Here is a 25,737-nt window from a genome sequence, read left to right as displayed (position 1 = left end):
AGTTGAGCACCACAAAAAAAATAAAATAAAAAAATACTATAAAAAAAATGATAATTTTCCATTCAACAATGTCTGTTCCAAGCAAAGCACCTGCGCCATACAGAATATTCAGATTCCCCAAACCTGTAGATGTCAGTATAGTGCAGTGCTCTGGGTCCTTCCCTTATCACCTTAAAGAGCTTGCGCGTTGCACATGTAACATTTTAGTCTAACCTCAGCCTGGGGTTGGCGTTCTCCAAATATTTTCCTTGTAATCTAGATTGGAATGAACATCTTAAAAGTACATTTTACTCCCTCTTCTCAACATTGCATCGATCTACATTTAAAGAGACACCTGACAAGCACATAGAAGGTTTCCATTTAAGGTCATCATCCTGAACCTTCTCTTATTTGCTCAATTAAAAATAATAATAAAAAAATAAAATAAAATAAATATATATGATAAATAATCTTTTCTTCCACCTGCTCCTTGTCACAAAAATAAATAAAAATACTTGGAAAACTAACACATGGTCCTTGTGTGATGAACTAGACCACACAGAAAGTTGAAGGGCAAATGTATTTATTGGAAGCAGATGGAGAAAAAGTAGGAGGCAGCTACTGAATAAGGCTGACCTAGTTATGACACCACCAGGAAAAAAAAATCACTAATTAATAAGATATGCTTTACTGCGGATATATCAAGTCATCTTGTCACAATTCTGGTTGAAATAAGTGCAAGTAATCGACTCACCCGTTCCGTCTGTGTCTGATGGCCTGGTTGTCCATGATGGTCTGGTTGCCGGACAGAAGGTCCGGATGTTGACGTCCGTCCATGACCTCCAAGTAATTTCTGCTGCTCATCTCCACCTCGTTGGCCTTCTCCTCGAACAGAACTTGGCCGCTCAGCTTGTTAAACACGATGGCGTTCATCTTCGGCCAGATAGTCCCCGAGTTGCGCAAAAATGAAAATATCGCCTCGGGTGCGTCACAGTGCGCAAGCGTCGCTCCTGGGAAGGACAAATGGATTTGTACAAATTAAACCAGTGCTTATTAAAAATGCGTTATAACATTCGCCGCATCATTTGCTGTGTTATTTCACAGCCATTTAAAGTTTGTTTTTATTGTCAGGTTCACGTACGTCAGGAAATCAGACAATTTTTGATGTTTTGATTCAAGCGCCACAAACCAGTATTGAACTTTTTTTTTTTTTTTTTTTAAATACTTAAAGCTATCATTCAACATGTTTTTCATTCAGATTTAAAACAACAACAATACAGTCTACAATTAACTAGTGTATGGCCCAAGTAGGCTATTATATTTTTTATTAAATGCTTTATGTTCATGTACAGTAAAGTGAATTAATTGAACTGCGCATTTTGAATGCATCACAATCAGCACTGCAGGTTGCAGAGTATTTGCATTTATTGCACTTGTCACACTCAGGAAGAAATGTGCAACTAATGTGCATGAGTGCAATCAAATAGACTGATATAGAACATTTAACGTAAACATTCAATGTAAACGGAACTGTCCTGGAAATACGTAATTAGTTCAGTTCTCAAGTGCATCATGTCCTATATTGTTTATCAATGTAAATAATTCCACTCAGGTGTCAATTCCAAGTTTCGCTGCATGCCAAATTTGAAGCGTTCAAAGAACCTTCGCGTGCTTTGCTTACCTGTCCCGGGCTCCTCCTGAGTCAGTCGGCGGTGTCGAGCAGTAATCCCGTCTCGTCCGGCCCATTCCCCGCTCACATGTTCCCCTGTGCAGGTCTCGTGGCCAAACTCGCGGAGCTCCGGCTCCTCTGCAGCTTTATCCGGCGACCTGCGCCGCTCAGCCCGGGACTCTGAATATATCACCCTGCTCATGTTTCCTCGCACACAAGCCGAGCCTGCGAACATACTGGGGATGGCTTAGGCCGGTTCATGGGCAGGGTCGGCGGGCGGGGAAGGCTTCGAGGGGGCGGGGGCGAGGCACCGCGCGTCGCTGCAAAAAAAAAAAAAAAAAAAAAAAAAAAAAAGTTAACCGTGACCATTTTCATCTGATTGAAATAATTTTTCACTAAGACGATATTAGTTGCTTTGTCTGAAATTTTGTTTTTCAATTCGGGTAAATTATATGATTCTCTCAATCTTATAAGATTTTTACACATTAGTGTAATAAAGCATAACAGGAAAAAAAGTTTCTTATCGTAGGTTTAGGACACAAAAGATGTCACTTGAACTGAAAATAACCAACTAACGATTTAAAAAAAAAAAAAAAAAAAAAAAAAAGACAAGTAGCCTACAAATTGTTTCCAAAAAATAAATAAATACATAAATAAATACAATAATAATTTCCATATCAGGTCAGAATGAAAATGTAACTATTACTTTTGCAAAAAAAAAAGAAGTAAATAACATTATTACTCAAAATTTGAAGTAATGACATCAGGGGTGTGGTGGTGGACCCAAATGGAAGAGAGGCAAAGAATGCGGTCAAAAAAAAAAAAAAAAAAGTTTAAGAAACAAAAACGAGGAGGCAAAAAGGAGCTATAAACTAAGAAACCAAAACAAAGTCCCACAAGGTAAAACGAGACAAGGCGTGGAACAGAACTGGCAGCATGACGGGAGGAAAACAACAATGAATCGACACAGACAGAGGGGAAACAAGAGATTAAATACACACATACTAATTGACACAACGAGACACAGCTGGGCAAGACAAAAGTGGCAAAGAGGGTTCTGATAGGTTCACACACGAGGAAGTCAACAAACACAGGTGGGCAGGACAATACTTGACGAGACAATGGGAGACACACAAGGAAAGCAGAACATAACAGATTACAACAGAAACTTGACGGAACATGACAAACTCAAACAAAACCCACTCAAAACTAGAACTCTGACAAAAGCAAAAACAAAAAAAACAAAAGCCAATCGACAGCATGGCAATGAGATGCACTACTCATTAGTAATGAGCAGTGTAACTCATTACTGCAAATTTTGAGTTATTACTGGAAAAATATTAATTTTGAATCACTTTACTTTCCCAACAGTGCTGGTGACCAGTCCTGGGTGAACTCCACAGCTTGACAAAAGTCAAGTTGAGGCTCGAGGTCAGTCGCAGCCCTGATGATCAAAGGCAGTATAAAATTCAAAAGCAAGCGCGTATGACCCAGTCTCAAGACATTTCTTCCTCATTGGAACACGTCTGGAACCAGGGAGGTGTTCCAAAACTCTTCGCACCGCTTCAACATGGTGTTCAAGCATAAAATCACTGGGATCATCTCCAGCTCCCCGCGATCTTACGCAGGATAAGTGGTGCAGAAAATGGATGGGTGGATTGTATTCATTAGTCGATTAAAGACGTGATGACAGCACAGGAAAATCGTCCGAAAAATGTCCATCTGAGTGTAAAACGCAATACAATGATTTAGTGTAATCAGAGAAGCCATCTGAAGCCAAAACTATGCTGAAATCCTGTTTTGTTTTTTTCCTCCGTCAAAGTGAATTATTCCACCAGAATCAAACCAAACACAACCCATGCTGCTGTTATTTATAACGTTGATGTACATATCTAAATGACTGTCATGATGAGAATACTAAAATCACCCATCTATCAAGAATCAAAATTGTATTTTTCCAAATATATGCGTTTATGTACTGCTTACTAAAAATTGTTAGCGATGTCTTAACCTTGTCTAACCGGCGGCGCCGCCCTACTCTGCCTCTGATTGGCTCATCAGTTCTCATGCCTAACGTTAACCAATCTAACCAATGAAAACAGAGTAACCAGCCAATTAGAGGTAGAGGAGGGCGGGTCATGGCTTCACCATCTTTGAAGAAAAAAAATGGGTACTTTTCGGATTATACGTCGCTCCGGATTGTAAATCGAACCAGCCAAAAAAATGCATCATTAAGAAGGAAAAAACACAAGTCGCACTGGAGTATAAGTCGCATTTTTTGGGGAAATTTATTTGGTAAAATCCAACACCAAAAACATACATGTCATCTTGAAAGGCAATTTAAAATAAAAATAAAAGAGAACAACAGGCTGAATAAGTGTACGGTATAATAACGTTACATGACTGACATGCCTGGTGATGTCAGTAACGACGTAACATATTAAGAGTTTGTAGCGAGCAGTGACGGAAGTCGGAGGCGGAGTGTTGAAGCATGGAGCCAAAGGCTGGCGTTTTATTGACATCAGCTTCTGAGGTCTTAACAGCAACTCCCCACTCAGCTAGAAGCTAACAGGCTAACTCCCCTTTTCCACATAACAAAACCTTCCCACCCGGAACTTTCCCTTCGTCCCAACGTTCCGTGGGTGAATTATGTTCCCATCACTAAGAGTTATTCATATCTCTAGCATAAAGAACATGCTAACAAGTTTAAAAACTATCAGTTTCACTCCAAATCACTAAATCCAATGAAATCTTCATCCTCGGTGTCACATTTAAACAACTCCCCCAACTCGGGAGGTAGACGTCCTCTTCTACCGGCAATGTTGAACTTATCAACGCAGGCCAAGAGCGCCCTCTTGCGGTTTAGTGTGAAAATAACACGTGAAATGATATAATAATGTGTTAATTTCACACATAAGTCGCACCAGAGTATAAGTCGCACCCACGGCCAAACTATTAAAAAAACTGCGATTTATAATCCGAAAAATACGGTAATCTGGTAATCTGAAAGGTGTGCATTCGGGGTGTACCCTGGACTGGGTGCTTGCTGGTGTCACTGGGCTCACAACAGGATGTGGATGTCTGTAGCACATACAGATGATGACCAGCTGTCAAACTACAAACGCTTATCACATACCACAAGTAGTGAGAGAAATAGGAAAGAATAGTACACCTTTAACCTTCCATCTCGGATCGGATCGCCTTTGAAATCTACGGGGTTGTTGTTGCGAGTCTGATCAATAATCCCTCAAATTAGAAGAGTTCACTAAAAAGAAATGAAAATATGCACTTGTTTGACCTTTGACTGTGACCATCCTGAGTGGCATATCATTCAAAACAAGCAGGGGGTTTATCTTGATTAAAATCAGCCACCAACACGGTGACCCCTTGGACCCGAGGTTTTTGTTCGTCGTCACACCTTTCTGAAGTGAACACTCAAGATATTATTCTCTAATTGCACAAACTGCCCACAGCAAAAGCTGCTATCAACTACAAGACTGGCATTTTTCCTGAAACAATTATTCCATCAGGATCAACCCCAAACACGATCTACGCTGCAACATTCCCAAAAAACGTGGATTCTGGTTGTTTATAACCGCGCGGTTGCTGATTACATCTGATCAACCCTCTCATTGACTTCCATTATAAAAACCTGTCACGTAATGTGCTCATGAGTCATAAGCTCCGAGGTCCTCAGCTGTGTGTTCCTTTGGGGTTTATCCAAGGTAGTGATTCGAAGGAGGTGACTAAGCAGCAGGACCCATAAGAAGAGTTGGGGATCTGTGTAATTATTGTTTATTTGCGCTTATTTTCATTTAACGGGGGAAGTTAACTTTTACTAACAGCTTGTGCAAACATGTTCTCTTCGGAGTAGTCGAGTGGTGCAATCACTTTAATTAAGGTCAGAGAGGGTTTATTTTCTCAAGTTTCCTGGGCTTTCCTACTCACCTGACGTGAACTCGTGTTACCTGCCACGACCTTCCCTAGAGAGGAGAACTCATTGAGGCTTTTTATGAGCCTTTCTTGAAGGAAGGCACATTCTCCCCCCCCCCAAAAAAGTCCTGTGTTGGACTGTGTGTTTGTTCCAGACCTGTAAACCAGAGAATTGTACCTGACTGCAAGTCTCCCTCGTTCATGATCCGACTTCCCACAGGTTCTTGTCTGAATGGACAGAAATTCCCACAGACAAACTTGAGCTAGGATTTGTGTGACGTGATACTGGAATTCAGCTGCAACCAACAGTACTAAAAGGTGGGCATTCCATCAGTATTGACGAAATATCCGTCTGAAAACTGAAAAATTGACCGACTAAGCATTGCCGAAGTGGGTTTTCATCAGTCAATGTAAACATTAACTCATTTGCTCCCAATAACGTGTAAATGCGTTTTTTTTAATGTAAGTGTCCCAAAGACGTATTTATACGTTTTTTTTTTATTTTTTTTTATGCAAGAGCATACAGAAGGCTTTGATGCAGCCTCTCAGCTGCAAAGAACGGTTGCAGAAATGGTAGTTATTACACAAACGGCCAGCAGGTGGCAGCAGAACAAAGGAGAACAACCAGGGCCATGTAGAAAAAAAGCTCAATTACTTAAATAGATTTGTGAAAACTGATGAAACTTAGCTCTCTTCTAATGCTAATTGCTGCAAAACGGAAACAGATAGAAACATACTTTTCTTTTTCCTGATGAAAGAAGAGACTTTAATCTTTCTTTTGATAGGTTCCATGCTTTTCTAGCAATAGAAGACAATATTCTGTGGGCCTTGCAAAATCAGTCAAAATTCAGTAAAACAGCCGGGAGCAAACGGGATTGCGAAATGTGAAAATGGCTGGGAGTGAATGAGTTAAAAAGCATTCAGATTGTTCCTCCCATTCACAAGAAAGCTGGTTTGTAATCTATTAATAAAGTTTGACTGACCTATCTGACTGTTTTGTTGACATTCCCTTTAGCGCAGCACCAGCTAATGGATGCATAACGTAACCCCAGCCTCTACTGTAGCGCCTTTATATGAAAAAGGTTTGAAAATATGTCATTCATTGAAGGTGCGCCTTACAATGCGGAAAATACGGTAAATATAACTCCCCATGTTCACAGTGCAGACGTTTCCCCCGTACGAGCAGGAGAGATATAGGATGGTCTTCCGCATGCGCTTGTTTCTGAGTCACTCAATCATTCAAAGATCTGGCTATGAAAGATGTTCATTGTTCACATCGTTCCACCTCAAGACATTACAATCCTAATTATTTTTTAAAATCTCGTCTCTGTTCCACAACGTGACCCTCAATTAAGGTGATGTTTTTACTCTGGATTTAAGTCTGTGTAAACCAAGTTGGAATTATACATTGCAGCACGCAGACTTGCTGGTTAAAAGCCACAGACATATTTGTTCGTTGGTCTGCCCGCCACGGCGGAAAAAGTGACTGCGGAAGAAACTTTGCAGGTTGTTTAAAATGACCCAATTACTGTTTTTCAGATGGGTTTTTAATCATTTGGGACACAAATCGGCGAGTGAAAAAGTGCACTGAAAGCAATCAAGAGTCAAACCCGAATGTCATTAGAAGTTGCTGGGATCGGTACTTTAAATTACAGTGTGGCATAATTGCAAGTCGGAACACCCATTTCTTAACCCTCCCGTGCCTGTTGTCTTTCTATTTATGGCTTCCCATGGAAAAAACAACAACAAATGACTACTAAACACACACATGTCCAGGACTGATGGTTGCCTGCGTGATTTACCATGTTTTCTTTGTAAAACTAACCCAAGTCTAATTCAGTCAAACAAAATGTGTAGAACGAATTACTCATATTCAAACAAATTAAAAAGTCATTTATATCACCCACGGTAAAAAGGTAAAGTGAAAACATTGCAGCTATTCGTATGTCATCACCTCTTTTACTCTGGTCGACCTACCTTTTCCTTGTCAGGTCTTCTGAATACTTGAGTGAGTTGGGAAAAACTGCAACTTGGCAGTGAGTAAAGACTTGATGTATTGTGCAGAGGCAAGTACATTAATTAACGTCAAAATGAAAACGTAAGAAATGTAAACTTGAATTTCATAAAATTCATCATAGGAGAAACATCACAAATCAGCTTCAGATGAAAATACAATTAACGCCATATTGCTTTGCTAATTTGCGCCAATTTAAAAGGTACACAAAGCGAATAAACACAAAGATAACTAGAGTAACTAGTAAGTTATGACATTCATGTAGGTAGAGCTCTCTACCTGCTGGATATGTTTGGTCACTGCACCACTAGGCCCCAATGCAAGTAGACTGTAACAGTGACTAGTGAAAATAAGGTCAAATCGTCACCAAAATCTAATCGCAAGGTTGTATGCTAACAAACAGTATTGGGAACGTAACCTTTTGGCAGAGGTAAAAATACACCACAACTCATCAAAGTCCTCTAAGGTACTGCAAGTTTGTAAACAAGAATACGAAGACATGCACATGCTGTGAGGCCTTTTATGACCAATCAAGCAACAGTCAAATCAGAGGTTCGTCTAAAATTTCACAATTTCATGGTCAGGTGCATTAGAAAAGATGTGATCTGTTAGCTGACAACCATATAAAACCCGAGGCCGTTCTAAAAAGCTGATGCTTAATATAACAATCAGAGCTCAAGCGCAATCAACGGGCATGTTGCAAATCACTAACAAGGCAGTTAAGGTTTAATTTACAGACATAAAATAAGACGTTATTGCGCTTATAAACTAGCCAAGGAAATGTTTACTGAGTAAACAAAACAAGACGCGGGACCACTTGTGTCCCTTTTTAGACATTTTGGCAACATCTGAATCCACTTTATGCACACGGTACTTGTCAGTTAAGACTTCTTGGACCTGAATGGTATTTTCTAGCATACATTGTTACAACATTTTTAGGGCGGTACTGTCAGGACGACCAAAACTGCCAAAATTAAAAATAAATAAATGACTAAATAAATAAATATACAACAATAAAATAAATAAATAAATAAATACAAATAAATGCTAAAAGACAAAAAATACACATTTTTACTTTTATTTATTTGGTGATATATATATATTTTGTTGTTTTTATTTCCATTTAGATTTATTTTTTGTATTTAATCTTTGAATTATATTTTTTATATACATTTTTATTTTCTCTTTTATTCATGTATTTATTTTTTATTTTGGCAGCTTTGTTTCAAATAGTCTGTTACAATAATTTTCTTTATGTATAAAAAAAATGTCTTGGCTTACTTGAGTCATTGAGCCTTGTTCAGCAGTAAAAAGTAAATTTTTCTATAATTAATGTGGCAAATTCATTATTTTTCATGTACAATTAATACTTTAAAAAGAAATTTTCTACTTGCCGTCGAATGATGATGACATCACACGTGCTGAGGAAGTAACGACCAATCATGTCTCAGTTTACTGACCAAACCCAGAAAACGGGTGAGCAATGATTGGCTGTTGCACAGGTGATGTCATCATCAGTCGACAGCAAGTAGAAAAATTACTTTTTAAAAGGTATTCATTGTACATGAAAAATAATGAAGTTATCAAATTCATTCTGGACAAAATATTAACTTTTCACTGCTGAAAATTGTTCAGTGAGTCAAGTATCCCTTTAAAGGCCAAAGCTGTCATGTTTAGTCGGATAATAACAAACATTACTGAGGCCTTAATGGAAATGTTTGTATCCTTGAAATGTAACCCAGATGCTGCGGTATTTACTCACTCATTCCTATGTTTATTTATTGTCAAGCTTGCTTGATATTTACACTTTATGGAAGTGAATGACAGGATTCATACGTGGCATGAGAGTCAATTGAAAATAAAAAAAAAACAAAAAAAAAACGGGGGATAGCAGGAGATCTCATTAGGCGTCGTGAGAATTTGCGAGGAAGCGGATGCGCGGGCCGCTGAACAAACACCGGGTGAGCGCGACACCAGACGCTCCCACCGCCGGAGCGCCCTGCAATGATAGAGAGGCTAATTTACAGGTGGAGAACAGGAGCTGTGTTCTGCTGCTCACCAACTTGGACGGGGCTCAGAGGGGCTGTTGTGCGCACGCGTATTTTTCATGGCAATGTAGCAAGACAACACCGCCGCCAACTGCTGTGATCTTATATTAAAAAATGCTTCTCAGGCATTGAAAAGCTGTTTCGAATCTTTTGAGAAAACCTGTACTCTATTCACTATTTTCATGAAATATTTCTGGAGAGCATCGAGGGAAATGTGGGTAACCTCGAAAGAAAATTAGCTTTACTCGATCCGCCCACACACCTACAGGCCCATAATATGCGGCACAATAGCTGCATCCATCACCCTGGGATGAAGCATCAGTTTCTAAATCCGATAAAGTGGCACCTAAATATAGTAAAAATTTATCTTTTGGAGCATAATTTTGAACAGATTCCATGCAAGAACCGTTGTAAGTCCTGGAGGCGGTGCTTGAGAGCGTTCCCACTCTAGACTTCAATTCTACATGACACTGACACCTGTAAGCCCCTTTTCACACTGCACTTGCTCAGTGTGAAGGAGTCGAGGGGCAACGTGAAATTGATCGGTTTACAGTTTAAATTACCGCTCCATTCTGCGGTCCCCGCCTCTCACCACATATTGGGTTTGATGACGGTGCATTTGATAAGTGCAGTGTGAAAAGGGCTTAAGGTTGTCACTGGGACCAACAATCTGAAACCTTTTTAGCTCATTCATTTTCACAGAAGCAATCCCGTTCGCTCCCGGCTGTTTTACTGAATTTTGAATGATTTTGCAAGGCCCACAGAATATTGTGTTCTATTGCTATATAAGCATGGAACCTATCAAAAGAAAGATTAAAGTCTCTTCTTTCATCAGGAAAAAAAAAGTATCTAGTTTCTATCTGTTTCTGTTTTGCAGCAATTGGCATTAGAAGAGAGCTAAGTTTCACCAGTTTTCACAAATCTATTTAAAATTCTATTTAGCTTTTTTTCTAGATGGCCCTGGTTGACCTCCTTTGCTCTGCTGCCACCTGCTGGCCGTTTGTGTAATAAATACCATTTCTGCAACCGTTCTTTGCAGTTGAGAGGCTGCATCAAAGCCTTCTGTATGTTCTAGCATAAAAAAACAAAACAAAAAAACCCCCGTATAAATACGTCTTTGGGACATTTAAAACATTTAAAAAAAAAACTATTTACACGTTATTGGGAGCAAATGAGTTAATTGACTTATGTTCGCCATTTCCATTTCGTACAACACCTTAGGCCACATTTTGATTAATTGATTTAGTTTAATTGGCAATTAATTTTTCTGACTAGTCAGAAGATCATGCCAGAAACAATTCTCGCTGACCTTAGCAGTTCCTTCATAGTTCCAAAATTGTTTGGAGCCCCAGGTGAAAGTCAGGCCAATGGCGAGACATGGCAGTTGAGGCTCTCATTTTCCCTACAAAGGGGCGGGACAACATCAGCAGGGATATCCCTCCGCTATTTCCATGCGAAGCAATGAGAAACATGGGATGTTGAAAGGTGACCAGGAAGGCCAACGCTGGACGTAATTGCTGCCTATGCTGAGGCGTGGAGGCCTAACCTCTAATTTCCCTTGAATAATGTCGCAGCGTCGGACAGCGAGCCAGAAAAAGTGGCACTTCTCTTTTTCTAAGAGGGTTTGCGGCCCGACTAATACTCTCAGCTGTGGCTTGACGACCAAAAGGCCTGAAGGAGACCAGGCTATGTTACCATCTTACTACATCCTGCCAGCATTTCCCTTGCGCTCCACAATGAGTAGGCAAAAGTGAGATTTCATGATTTACTGTGAGGTTTTCTTTTTAAATTCTCACAAATCAATTTTTCCTCACATGGTTTCTCTGTGCCCCGCCATCTACTTTTTAATGTAACCATAGTTCTTCACGTTGTGGTTGTATGTGCGAGCACATTCTTGAGGATGTTGTGGGGGGTGCGTTTTGTTTTTATGTTGTACCTTGGATGTTTTAATTGCAGTTTGAGTTGCGTTTTTATTAGGGGTGTCATACGATTAAAATTTTTTATCGTAATTAATCACATTACTTCAATAGTTAACTTGCAATTAACTGCAAATTTGATATCTGTTCTAAATGTACAATAATTTTTTCCCCCTAAGTTTTCAAACTTGTACACATAAAAATGGAAAAAATGTTATAGAAATATGGCTGCATCTTTTAGTCATTGAAACAGTCATTTCATAATTCATAAAATTGAGTTAAAATAGATTTACTGTAAGAAAACGAGTGTGATAATGTTGATATATATGTTAGTCATTTTTCTGCCACTAGATGGCATAATTGCATTTGTATGATGTTGGTGACAACTCAGCGCATTTTTGTTTTCATATTAAGAGCTATCGAATCTTTAACATGAAATAAATAAAAAAGCAAAATACAACTTATCTCCACAAATATAAGCATTATTATTACATTTATTACTGCTAAATTTTGACGTGGAAATGCCTGCTGCATTGGAACTAGAATTCCCCAAGTATAGGCTGTCTAAGTAAGGGGCGGTCATTAATCATGCGTTAGGAAAAAATAAATAAATTGTGGCATTAAATGAACTGTAAATTAACTCAAAATTAATGCACTAATTTTTCAACACCCCTAATTTTTATGTCTGAAAGTTCTATATAAATAAAGTTAGATTTAATTTGATATGATTTTCCCCTCACCCCTTCCTCAAGAAACTTGGGGCGCTAATTAGCGAACCACCAGGCTTCCCGTTCTATCTCCCTCTGTTGCCTATTATTATTTTTCATGTTTCTCAGACTGATTCCGATCCGAAGCTGAACAGGGTAAAAATGTAACTAGGCATTAGTGTTAAAAAAAACACACACAAAAAAACAAAACAAAAAAAACAATCATAATGGGTTTGAAATGAAAAAAAAACAAAACTTTTAAAGCGGTTTTTATTTTTTATTTTTTTTTTAAATGATTTCTGGCTTCCTCCAGTTTCTAGTATTTTGGGTAGGAAGCTGTTTCATTCATGCACTGCCCACCATGTATCATGCTCCTCCACTTGACCCCGTCTAACAGCTGGGAGTGGTTTAAACCTCAAAGAGTGATGGAGATTTTGGCCATGTAGATCCAAAGTTCTGCTTTTTTTTTTTTTTTTTTTGACTATTTTTGCACACAGCTAATATAAATGTTAAGGGCCAAAGTAGCTTCTGTGGCAGAGCAGAACTGGCAAAAAAAATGGGCCAAATTCTGTTGCGCTGCACTCAAACTCAATGCGGGCGAGCTAGTTAACCAAACTAGGGGATAAAAAGATCAGCTGGAAAGAACCACGTTTCACAGACATTTCAGTTTCTCTGGGAAACATTTTTAAACAAGAAATCCAAGCAACATAATAAACAACATCCATTGCTAAGTAAGTTGAACAGAACATTTCTAAATTTATTTAGTAAGTTAAGAAATGCAGCCTCTGAAATTCAATACCAGTCATAATTCAGAATTTGACTGAATTGAATGAAGCTGTGATGCAATAAACCTGACTGAAGTTGAACATTTGGAAGTTCACAAACGGTTGCTCAAGAGTAATGAAAACGAATTTGTTTATGAGTTTTAATTGACTTAAATTAACTCTTACTACATATGACGTATATTTACGTCATAAGGCTTTTTTTATGCTAGGGTATACATTGGGGTCTGACGCAGCTTTTGAGTGAAGAATCAGGCTTGACTGCGACGTTAATGTACTAATAAAATCCCAGATTTGTGCCAATTACATGTTTGCATTCTAGTTATATTTTCGACCCTACTGAGCTAGTCTCAAGGCCTGTCCGTCTGTGTTTATTTTTGTTACTCCTCACAAGCTTTCTCTTCTAAACCCAAAAATACACACACCCAAAAGTGCAATAAGTACAGTATATGCATCCAATTGTTGAAATCTTCAGATGGGCACAGTAAACGGTCGTAAAAATGTTTGCACAACAATTATCTCGATGATGTCATCGTTACGCGCATTACCTCATGGTCATGAGGTAACGGATCTGAAACAAAGATTAAGCACAACAGCAAATAAACACGAGCCCGGCGTTTGGATTTAATCACAAGATTTTATTTATAGCCACCTGGTTCAATTAGATGCATGGTGTTGATTTTTTGGCCCGGGCCTGGCCTGGAAAGAGCAGACGAATGTTGCGCACGCAGTCGGCGGCGGCGTTGCGAACCTTCTCATCATCAGAGCCCATGAAGTGGATCAGAGGCTGCAACGAGTACACAACACAAGAGGGAGTTGGCACGAGGAACACAGACAAACATCAGACTCACTTGTCTGCATGTTGTATGCAGCAACTAGGAAAAGGCTTGACATCAAACCTGAGCATGAACCACACCACTCAGATGATATCTGTTTGGCTATTAGCGGCGTGCGTAATGGAGCAAGTTATAGATTGCACTGTGACACGCTCCTGCGTTTTCCAGCATTTCAAGCTTTCGAACAGCTCGGGGATTTGCTTACTCTTCAGTTTTGTGTCATGTGAAAAGAAACAATTTCACTATATTTAGATATACAAACCACCACTGAGTGCCATGTGTTTTTGGGAGATGAGCTTCCCCACCCACCCCCTGTTTTATCTGGAGTGAAATCACGACATTACGTTTACGGCTGGCTGAGGGATCGAGTCAAAATAAAAGTAAATGTAAGCATAAATACTCTGGCGCAATGGATGAAGCTAAATTTATTCCTAAATCCGCGATGGCAAGCCACTGAGGTTTCCCAAGCCACACTTTATTTTCTAAAGGGTTGTTTACATTGATATTCAAGTGACAACAATACATCCCCGAAATAAGCACTGAAGGTAAAAGCCTTGATAAAAAAAAAAGTTAGGCACATGATTGTGACAAAGTTACTCATTTGCTGTATTTAAAAAAAAAAAAAAAGAAAAAAAAAAGCCTTTGAATGTATGCTACGTCAGCCATTTTGTTTTGTCTTTCTTTCTGTACATCACATGTCTAGCCACAAACAATGAGATTGATTGACTGTCTATTTAAGGGTCTGAGAATTGTGTGTGTTTTGCCGGATTATTGCTCAACTGTTCCTGTGTACCGCTCTCGTAGTTTCTGCCTCTCAATGTGAACAAATAATAAAGACTTAATTATGTCTGCACCTTGGGATCACAAACCTTTCAGCACACAACAATTGTAAAGCGCTTTAGGCACCATATGGTGTAGATAAAAGTGCTATATAAAAAGCAGTCCATTTACAATTTACCACTTACATAATATGTTCCATGTTGGTAAACCATTTTGTACCAAAAAAAACACAACAACAACAAAAACTGAATGCAACGCCATTTAACTTATTAATAGTCCTTGCGCCATCTAAAATGGGTCATCAACCCACTTTTGAGTACCAACCCACCAGATGAGAATCACTGTTATCAATGTATCATGCATTCACTAAAAAAACAAAAAACAAAGAAAAAACTGATTATTGGTTGGCTATTATAGCATTTTTGTGGCGATATTCGTTAGTGCTAGTAGACATTTTTTTGTTGTCTTCATTGAAGTGACTCATCAGGTCCGTGAAGCTTACGAGCCACTGATCGATCACTTTTTTTTTTTTTTTTTTTTTTAATTGATTTAACTTTAATATAATTAATTTCCTATTGAATGAAACATATCTCATTCAGTCTTTTTGAGTTTAGTGGGAGTGGTGCAAAAAAAAAAAAAAAAAAAAAACGGTGGTCGGATGAATATGGTGTTCCACAGGGTTCAATTCTGGGACCTCTGTTGTTTTCCTTGTATCAGCTGCCCCTGGGTCCAATCTTAAGAAAACAGCGGTGTTTTTGTGTGTGTTTTTTTTCTTGAAGTGATCTGTAAATATAGAGCTGAGTGGGAGTCAGCATCCTACCTGGATGATTTGCGATGCCAAGTTGTTGAGCAATTCTAGCCCAGGACAACTAGCTATCTAGCAAAACTAAAGGAATTCTTCCTTATACTTCCTTAAGCTGAAAAGAGATGGGGAATACACAAATGGAACAGTTTTTGAATTGTTCACCAATGAACCCAACCTGTGTCTCATAGTGTTTACATATGTGGACATGCTAACGTCTCTGCACAAAAAGGACATTCCCACCAGTTACTACACAATGATAAAGAACAAGAAGCCAGGTACGTATGCCATTAAAAGGGTTTTATACAGAACAGTGGATATAAACAGTCATGGATGTTGCTCACTTCATTTCAGAGGCACGAACAGTGTTGGGATTATGCGAAACATTTGCCCTTTGGTTTTATATGATTTTTAAATAGCATCCAAAACACCTCGGTGAGCAAACTCACATCCACAGGCTGGAGAAAACATGCAGCTCGCTAACAAGTCTCTTTTGTGAAAAGAGAGGATGCCTGAGAAGTGCCAGAGGCGGAGATGTTGCCAACTTCACTGCGTGTTATTCAGACGCGGCCAAATAAGTTCTCGGGAAGCACGCGGCTCGGCTAAGATAAGCGTGTCTCTCTTTGCTGCCCCAAGCTTGCTCTTCCCCTCCCAGCTGGGATCTCGTAGAATATAAAACACCGCTTGTTAGATATTCCCCCGACTGTGGCGAAGACTTTCCGCTACGTTTGAAATTGGGAATCACGCTCTTCGGAGGTTTTTGCACTTTACAGAACTCCACTGACCTCGGGAGACGAAAGGGAAATGAAGCGTACACGCTTCATATAACTGCCCGCCCGCCTTCCCTCTCAGGCGGTCTGGGAGGGCTGTGCACTCTGGTGCACATATTCTATCGCACATGGAGGTGTCACGGTGTTAAGTGCGCTCGCGTTTGACCGGCTGCAGGTAGTTCAGACCTCCACTTCCACGATCTTCCATTATGGCTCGCGGCGTTCCTGCGATCCGTGCGTGCGGATGTGCGGGCACCAGCAGGCAGCCCAGTTTAGCTGAGCACGGGTGGTGAGAGCAAGTTAAGGTCAACAACATTCCCTGCAGACTTTCTCAAGCCAGACTGGTCCACTACCTTCAGTTCCCCAAGAGGAGGAAGCAAGGGTCGGTTTTTAATGGCCAACTTTACTTGTGAAGCTTGATTCGGAATCCTAAAAATTAGAGATGAGCGAGGACCGACACCAGGTATCGGTATCGGGCCGATACCAGCCTTTTTTCGAGTACTCGTGACGCAGATGAGTGCAAGCGGCCGATGGCAGAGGGGGAAGACGTTAAGTGAGTCCTCCTTGCCTGTAACTGGCGCTAGCTTGCAGCAGTTTTTCACCAAAACTTAACCGGTTTGGAAATACTTCAAAATTGTGAATTTTGAAACTACTACTTTTATTTTGAGCGTTAATACTATTGAAGAGTGACTGTGCTGTTTTTTTTTTTTGGTCAAAATTAAAGGAAATGTATTTGTCTAAAAATATCTTTTAGTGATTGTTTTTATTCGTCAAAATGTACTACTGTATCGGCAGTTGGTATCGGTATCGGTGAGTACTGAGGGTCTGAGTATCGGTGTCTTTATCGGTCTGAAAAAAAAGTGGTATCGAACATCCCTACTAAAAATCATGTCCAAGGATCGTTTTTACTCAAATTAAACTGAAGAATTCAATCGCACAAAATCATTTTAACAATTCCTTTACATTGCATACATTCAGTTACAGATACGGTGACCAGATGTCTGGGATTAAGCGGGCGTTGAGGACTGGACTGGCCATCTGGCATAGAGGGCAGATGCCCGGCGGGCCGGCCGACGCAGTGCTTTTTAATTATGACTTTCCTACATTTTACCCCAAGAGACTGGCCCTCAATTTAGAGGGACCAGCCTGTTAATCCATTTCGAATATCGATAGCAAACTGAAACATCATCGCCAAGATAGCATTTAGCATTAGCTAATGAGACAACACAACCAACAGCTACCAGATTGACGAGCAAGTACATTTTATTATGAATAGTCCCTGGTGAGAATTTATGGGACAATATACAGTACTATTTGAATTTCTGTGAAATTGTAATGTCTCGGTTTTTTATTTTGAAAATCTGCACCTATCTGGTAAGTCTAATAAGAGGAATCTATATTTGACTTCGAACACTGATTTTCATCAAATTCCCATGAAAAAGCCTCTTTTTTTTTTTTTTTTTTTTTGTAAAGCACTTTGAGTTGTTTCTTTGCATGATCGGGTGCTATATAAATAAAGTTGACTTGACTTAATCCAAACAGCTGTCATGACTTGGGTCATGCAGGGGTAATGTTTGGGTCTTGACTCATGTCTGGGGTCACGCCTGGGTTAGGTTTGAGTTTGAGTTCATAACCTGTTAAGTTTGAGCTGTTTTGAACCGATGTAACGATTATCTAGTTTCAGCTAATGTTAGGCTATGTGATGTCAATATTTAATCCTTTAGGTGATGTCTGGACCTATGTGATGTCGTTCTTTAGTCCTTTACTCGCTACAACCAATCAGATCGATTCACGGTCTGGAGGAGCATTCTGAGAATTGTGTGTTTGGCCGGATTATTGCTTTCTGTCCCTCTGTGCAACTCTTTGTTTCTCGTCTAGTCAAGTTAGTTCTACGCCTCTCGATGTGAATAAATAGTTAAAACCTTATTTGTGTGTTCACTTTGGGATCCAACCTTCAGCACATGACAGCAGCTGTCTGAAAGTGTCCATGAGAATTCATGCTTTGAGCAAACAATCCGACGTTTTGGAAGCAATGTAACACACACAAAATGAAGCGCATCCGTATAAAACTGTGAGATACCAAGAGTGGATGTCAAATCAAACGGCGTGGGGAAATCCAACTCTCTGGCTGAAATTCTCTGCGTTTCCTTTGAGAGGATCCTGTGTCTTGATCGATTTACAATCTTAGAGCCCAATAGATTCCTCAGAAAATATCGTTTTAGCATCCGCGTTAAAAAGGTTTGCGAACGCCAACCTGCATCCACTAAATTAGCATAAATGAAAGGACAATATTTGAGCATTTTATAAGGAATAAAACAACTAAGAAAAAGCCAGCTAATCGATTTTCCAGAGCAAAATTGCTTTCTTTTGGATGCCTAATTTCCTTTGCGAGCCTCGGGGCGCTGCTACACACATCATTAAGTGCACTACAGCATGAACGTTACGTTCTCAAGCAGCTCTGCAGTCAAAGAACTCGGCGCTCGTTTGAAACTGTACACTACAAGGGGGTGAACATGTTTGGAGAGCTTCTCCACGGCACAGAAAAAGCTCACTGAAATACTGCTGCAATAACACAAGAGCTGCTTTATAAATTTACACCACACCGTAAATTAGACACAGACTCTCATATCAGTAGTCGATAATGATGTTGTTTTTGAACAAATTCTTTCTGTTGAGTGCCTGTATGTCATCGAAGCGGATCATTCCAATGCACGGTGGTGATTGACATGCTCGCAAAGTGTCGTGTCTCCTCGGGTACGTTTCATGCTGGCTGAGACTGAACAATGAGGCCGCCCGTGGTGGCGTTCCATGTCTGAGATTAACAACAAATGCAACACTCGGTGCAGTTAAGCTCTTTAAAAGTCCTAAAATAACATTATGGAGCGTTGTTGCAATCCTTCACTGGTACATTAATAAGGTCAAATACTGAAACAGATTACAGAGGGCGGTATTTCATGCATTTGCACACGCTTTTGTACAAAAAAAAAAAAAAAAAGCACACACAGTACAGACACAGGATAATGAAAACGAAGGTGTGGTAACTTCATATTGTGTGTAATAAAACAGTTCAAGAATTTGGCAAATTGGACGTAATTGTTTTCGGAACAGCCAATGTTCAGTGAAGTAAACCCAATTATAGTTAAGTGCTGAAACACTTAGACTGTACCAATTTTATGAACGTGGGAAAAAATGCTTGACTTTGGTTTGGACATAAATAGTACTTTAAATGTTCTTTGTGTGTGGGAATGAGGCATGCACTGTCAACAACTGAATAAAATGTGGTTGATTTTTTGATATTTTTTCCTGTAACTTCTGTTATTGACCAGTGGTGTCAAAACTACAGCCAGGGAGCCATTTGTGGCCCACCATACAATATTAGCGGCACGCGGCAAACAGAAAAAAATAACATTACACAAGGCCCGCAATGCAAATATTGCAATTTGTAAATAAAATAGTAACAACATTTATTTTCATATGCCGAGTTCAGATGCAGAAGCAAAAAGGTGTCAAAGTCAAATTTGTGAATACATCATAAGTTTAAACCATAATAAACTAACATTCTCATATTTCATTTCATTTTTTAAAAATGTGTTCATTTATTTCAGGCAGCAATCAACATCAACATATCAATTTTTCTAAACAATACTTAACTAAAACCTGGCCTGAAAAGGTGTGGGAGGAAGAAAAACTCAAGAAAACTATATATTATAACAGCTATAGAAAGTGACAGATTTTCATAATTTTGCATGTAGTCGCGTTTAACTCACATCTATGATTTTTTTTTATTTTTAAATATTATTCTTGAGAAATTAAACTAAGATCCCCAAGTAAACTGCTCTTGTTTTGGTCCTCAATATTAGGAGCATAACTATTCGAGGATACGGGGCTGCAGGTTACCCGAAAATCATGAAAAAGCCAAATATTGACCTTAATCACCCTTACTTGGAAAGGTTGAGTGTAGTTTCTCAAAATAATTAAAATACATAATTGCTTGACAGATTGGTTTTAGCTTTTTTAATAGTGGCCCTTGCGTACAACCACGCAATCTAATCTGCTACTTATTAATTTTGCCTATGCTCAGTGAGAATATAGCTTTTCTTTTCAAAGCCCATAGCTCGGCCTGATGCTGCATTTCACGCTGATGTCCAGGAACCGGCCTTAGCAACGGTTGCCACCAGCTACAAGCCTTTGACTAGCACTGTAATGGCATGTAGGCTCGACCAAAGAAATGACACTTTGCACACACTGCGCTGTTTGCTTTACTGAATTCCCATGACGGTTCGACAGTCGAGCCGTGTTTCCTCAGCTGAATAAAAAACACTTTTGTAGCTGCTTCTTCAGTTAAAGGATGTGGAAGATTTATTAGTTTTAACACATGACTAAAATTTTGTTAATTAGAGACTACCAAAATACATCGAGACAAAAATCAGAGATGAATTACTCCGTGACTGACCTTCATTACTCCTTCGCTGTGCATGATGACGCAATTGTTTGACTCCTTGGACAGCTGGTGCAGGGCCATCACAGTACTGTGGCGAACTTTCATGTCCTGTGACTTTAAATAGGACGCCAGGTGGGGCACGACTCCCGCCTCACCGAAGGCCGCCCTGTTGTTGCGCCACGTGCAGCACTGGGCGATGGCCTGGGCCAGGTGGCAGCGGAGTAGGTCACTGGGCTGTGTGGAGAACAGGACGGATGAGTCCAAAGACCAGCTCTAGTTACTGCCTAGCAACAGGTCTCATTAGCTGGATGGATGCTATGAAGGATACAAAGCAGCAGCCTTGAACTCATTCAAACCCTAAAACGTGTATATACGTTTCTTAATACTTCGTCGTTCACTCCCAAAAACATATTTATACATTTTGAAAAAAATGTTTTTTGTCTTTGATGTAGCTTCTGACATGAAGAGGTGGCTTAAAGCAATGGTAGTTATTACAAAAAAACATCCATCAGGTAGCAGCAGAGTATAAAAGATCAGCCAAGGCCATGTTGCAACAAGCTCTTTTTGCCAGTGTTTTCAACAGGAAGGTGAATAATGAAGAAACATAGCTATATGCTAATGCTAATTGCTGAAATATCGAAATAGATACAAATCTAGTTTTTTTTTTTTTCCTGATGAAAGAAGAGACTCTAATTTTTCTTTTGGTATGTTCCATGTTTTTATAGCAATAGAACACAATGTTCTGTGGGACTCGCATAATCAGTCAAAATCCTGTAAAACAGCCGGGAGCGAAGAAGGGTTGCTTCAGTGAAAATTGCTGGGAGTGAATGAGTTAAAGAGCAAGTTAACCCCACAATTTCATTATTATTATTATTATTATTTATTATTATTTACAATAATATGTTCATTGTAGCCCCACTAGTCCAAATATGGTATTCTGGTTAATATTGTGTGAGTGGAATAAGAGTTAAGCAGCAAAATCCAGCCATTTTTATCCATCTTAGGGGCAGCCATTTTGCCACTTGCTGTCAACTGATGATGACATCACTGTTGCTCAAGGCTCAGGCAACGACCAATCACAGCTCACCTGTTTTCTGAAGCGGAGCTGTGAGACCTGAGCAACATTGACGTCATCTTCAGTCGCCAGCAAGTGGCAAAATGGCCGTCATAACTCATATTCCACAACAGAATGTAATGTTTAGACTGGTGAGGTCACATATAACATACTATTGTCAAGTAATGTTTGCGGTTGACTTCCACTTTAACGGTTCTTCAGACAGTTGTTTATCTGAGAGCGAATGCCGAGTTGTCGTGCGCTTACTTTGTCAGTCAGCTTGGCCAGCAGCGAGACCACGTCATAATCGGTCAGCACTGCCAAATTGTACTTGTCTTTGGCGATTTTGGCAATGACGGCGCACATGCTCGCCAGCACATCGTCATTGGTTGACTTTAGCAAATCAATGACCAGCTCCATTGCACCCATCAGGGAGCTCACCATTTCTCCGGACTCCTAAAGACAAAAAAAAGTGCTTGATTGTTAGATGAAATGATACAAAATAATAAAAGACAGCGATGTAACTATCATTTGAGTAACCTGGATTAGCCACCGAACACCTTTTGTTAGCTTTCATAAAAAAAAGACTTTCCTTCTATAGAACTGTTTTACACGCAAAAAAAGCAATCAGCCTGAAATATTCTACAACTTCTTCAGCAGTCTCCCCAAGTTGCCACATGGAATTTAAAGCTTCGAGGTGACATTTATAGCCCTTTTCCCCCAGAGAACTGCTGAATTGTGAGAGAAGCCTCACAATTCAAATTCATGGCCACGGCAGGTACCGCAAGGGCTTTTACCCACTTATGTAGCAATGCTTTACCAAACCAAGAGTCTGGTAGGGAGTACTAAAAGAACCACAGCGGAAGAGCTGGCAGGGGCACGGGCTTCAGCGGGGCTTGGCACATCGGGGCACTCTTTTAAAAATACAACTCACTAGATTGCAGAAGAATAGACCAAAGTGGCAAGGTCTAAATCTAAAAAGGATACAGCCTCCTCTTTTATGGGAAGATTTTCTACACTTATGTTGGCGTGTGTCTGTGGGAATGTTTGCGCAGTCTCCTTAAAATGTTAAGGGCGCACAAGCTGTGCTAGCCAATGCACTCTGGCAGCTGTGTCAAACATGCTCTAATGACAAAACATTGGAATGACAAATTAAGATAAGTGTCCATATAATGGAGATGATAGCATACAATGACTATTTTAACATAAAATGACACGTACATTATAGGTACAATATTATAAAGTCAAACAGAATCTAGCGTCGTTTCTAGTGACATTAACTCATTCACTCCCAGCCATTTTCACAGAAGCAGTCCCGTTCGCTCCCGGCTGTTTTACTGAATATTGTGTTCTATTGCTATAAAAACATGGACCATATCAAAAGAAAGATTAAAGTATCTTCTTTCATAAGGAAAAAAAAAAAGAAGTCTGTTTCTATCTGTTTCCGTTTTGCAGCAATTAGCATTAGAGTTAAGTTTCATCAGTTTTCACAAATCTATTCAAAATTGTAAGTAATTGAGCTTTTTTTCTACATGGCCCTGGTTAATCTCCTTTGCTCTGCTGCCACCTGCTGGCCGTTTGTGGAATAACTACCATTTCTGCAACCGTTCTTTGCAGTTGAGAGGTTGCATCAAAGCCTTCTGTATGCTCTAGCATAAAAAAACAAAAAACGTATAAATACATCTTTGGGACACAGAACATTAAAAAAACGTATTTATACGTTATTGGGAGTAAATGAGTTAAGAACCGTGGCCGTGCTGCTGTGTTTTGAAGACCATCTTTAGCTTTAGTTGCATTCTGGCCAGGATGCAGTCGATGGCTCCTGTGATGCTTTGCCAGGGGATGAGCAATTTGTGCAATGAAGGGGAGAAAAGTAGGGAGTTGGTATTGGCGTCCAAGGCCAGCAAGCTAACCCTTCCATACACACACAGGAAGCTCTCCGTCAGGAATACTGATGACGGCTGGCCCGGGAGTCCCAGCGACAGCGGAAGCTCTCTCAAGCAACCAGCTGCGATGTGACTGGCCCCGAATCTCTTTCATGGCAAGGACGGACCCCCAGATGCTGTATAATGAGGCTCTTAACCAAGGATCAAGTGACATGGATAAGGCTATCTGTTGTGTGTTTTAGGTTCCTCTCAAGAAATGTCCAATAGCGCGCTCATTTGAATTATAACACACTTGATGATTAGGCACAAATTTATCTGAATAACCCTTGATTTGAAGACTAAAAACAATGGAATTATTCAGTGGTTGATAGTTGGTTCAATGTCAAAAGGGAACATTTACAAGATACATCAGTAAAAAAAATAAAATAAAATAAAATAAATGAGTCAAATTGACTGAAAATTGTACCAAAAGCTGATATGGTAACACACATAACAGCTTGTGCAATTTAAAGATTACTCAATAAAAAAAATAAAATAAAAAAAAAATCCTAAAAAGTGCCAGCATACGTGCAGTTAAACATTGTCAAACTTTATGAGGCCGCCTTAGCAGGGCTTCTGATCCCCCTTCTGAGGATTTCACCCAAAGACACCCATCTGGGCCGTATGAACGGATTTTCTCTTTGACATTGTTTGCATTAATAACAGTCATAATCCAGTAAAACAATGATATTTAGAGATAAAGCAACAGGGGGATTACCGGTTATGATGTTAATAAACAGACTTTATGGATCATTTTCCATGGCTGCAGCTAAACTAATTATATTTATATTAATAATAGTCTTTGGGACATGGAAACTATTATGTTTCTTAATCCAAGTGCTCAATTATGAAATATTAGGACTTGTCATGGCACGGCGAGAAAACCATATCACTTACAAAGTGCCCAATCAGATTGCTTTGAGGATGCTACTTAAAAAGACTCAGGTTTATAAATGGCCTATGTGCTAGCTTAGCACTAAACAGTCCTCAATGTCTTCCTTTTACCTTGAGGAGTTTGTACATTTCTAATATAAAATAGCTGTCTTGTATTAGCTACTATTATCTAGCTAGCGTTAAGGACAAGCTAGCTAGCTTGTATTTGCTACTATTACCTAGCTAGCTCGGAGGACAAGCTTGCTATCTTATATTAGCTATTATTACTTAGCTAGCTCTGAGGACAGGCTATGTAGTGTATATCAGCTACATTTACCAGCTCTGAGGAACATTCACAAATATGTTTTTTTACATTATTAAGACTGGATGTGTGAGTTCGTCCAATTTGAAAATGATATTGCGCTGTCCACTTGGCACATGTACCGTATCTCAATAATAGGTAGCATGTTGAGTCAGGATTTTCAGCGCGGGAATAAGAAGCAACACCACAGGATATTACTTGGTCTTTTCTCCCCGCCTGCTTCCCACTTCAACAACCTCGGTGTGCCAAAGGAGCTGTTCTGCTTCTTATTAGGCCGTGGTTCATGTAAGCCCCGCCTGACACCGGCCTGTCTCTGCTAACCTCCCAGCAGCAGGTTGCAGTCAGACAAGCGTGGTGATATATAAAGGCGCTTCAGCTATGCGAGTGGACTTGAATGCTCACGTAACACTTCATTCTGGAACAGAAACTGCGTCGACACAAGGTTTTGTTTTCGCTATGTGCAGACCCGGGACGAAGATAAAAAAGAAATGTGGATGACACGCAACAAAGTGCAGACCTCCACTAAGGTTGTTCACAAAACCAGGCGTGAGCACCTTATTTATATACACTGTATATATATATATATTTTTGTTTTTCTCGGTCATATAAGGTCAATTCCTGGTTGAATTATAGATGTTGAATCAAGAATGGGTGGAACTCTTATCATGACTCAAATGGTACAGAGAGAAAATACATTACAAAAAAAAAAAAAAGTGTGGTGGCACATTTGTCTTTAGATGTAGGCTATTTTGGGTTCATGGGGACTTTTTATTTTTTTTTGAAGACATTATGCAGATGGCATTCTGCTATTTATATTGTAGGATCAAGGGAATGGTTCTATAATGAGTCAACAGGGCTATAAATTAAAAAGTATTTACCATATTTT

At 39.6% G+C, this 25,737-nt stretch overlaps 2 protein-coding genes across 13 annotated transcripts in view; both read right to left on the bottom strand.

The window, feature by feature from the left end:
* mkxa (mohawk homeobox a) overlaps positions 1 to 2,595 on the bottom strand; it is a 30,018-nt gene extending 27,423 nt beyond the window's left edge. For 2 of the 3 annotated variants that reach the window (XM_077509448.1, XM_077509450.1), the window contains exons 1-3: positions 2,391 to 2,595; positions 1,661 to 1,968; positions 734 to 989 (exon numbers count right to left, since the gene is read on the bottom strand). In XM_077509448.1, coding sequence (XP_077365574.1) covers positions 734 to 989; positions 1,661 to 1,883 — 479 coding nt within the window. In that variant the 5' untranslated portion in view covers positions 1,884 to 1,968; positions 2,391 to 2,595. Of the gene's footprint in view, positions 1 to 733; positions 990 to 1,660; positions 1,972 to 2,390 lie in introns of all 3 variants that reach the window. The other variant, XM_077509449.1, reaches the window with a different exon arrangement.
* A 9,940-nt stretch (positions 2,596 to 12,535) lies between these two features.
* The window catches only part of odad2 (outer dynein arm docking complex subunit 2), a 126,488-nt gene continuing 113,286 nt past the window's right edge, over positions 12,536 to 25,737 (bottom strand). For all 10 annotated transcript variants that reach the window (XM_077509417.1, XM_077509414.1, XM_077509418.1 and 7 more), the window contains 4 exons: positions 21,999 to 22,187; positions 20,690 to 20,911; positions 13,701 to 13,835; positions 12,536 to 13,619 (listed from right to left, as the gene is read on the bottom strand). In XM_077509417.1, the coding sequence (XP_077365543.1) occupies positions 13,710 to 13,835; positions 20,690 to 20,911; positions 21,999 to 22,187 (537 nt within the window). In that variant the 3' untranslated portion in view covers positions 12,536 to 13,619; positions 13,701 to 13,709. The remainder of the gene's footprint in view (positions 13,620 to 13,700; positions 13,836 to 20,689; positions 20,912 to 21,998; positions 22,188 to 25,737) is intronic.

Source organism: Festucalex cinctus, chromosome 20 (genome assembly GCF_051991245.1).
Source record: "Festucalex cinctus isolate MCC-2025b chromosome 20, RoL_Fcin_1.0, whole genome shotgun sequence".
In the NCBI taxonomy this organism is placed as follows: domain Eukaryota; kingdom Metazoa; phylum Chordata; class Actinopteri; order Syngnathiformes; family Syngnathidae; genus Festucalex; species Festucalex cinctus.
The sequence above is the reverse complement of the archived record's forward strand: the minus strand, read 5'-3'. Positions and strand labels throughout refer to the sequence as shown.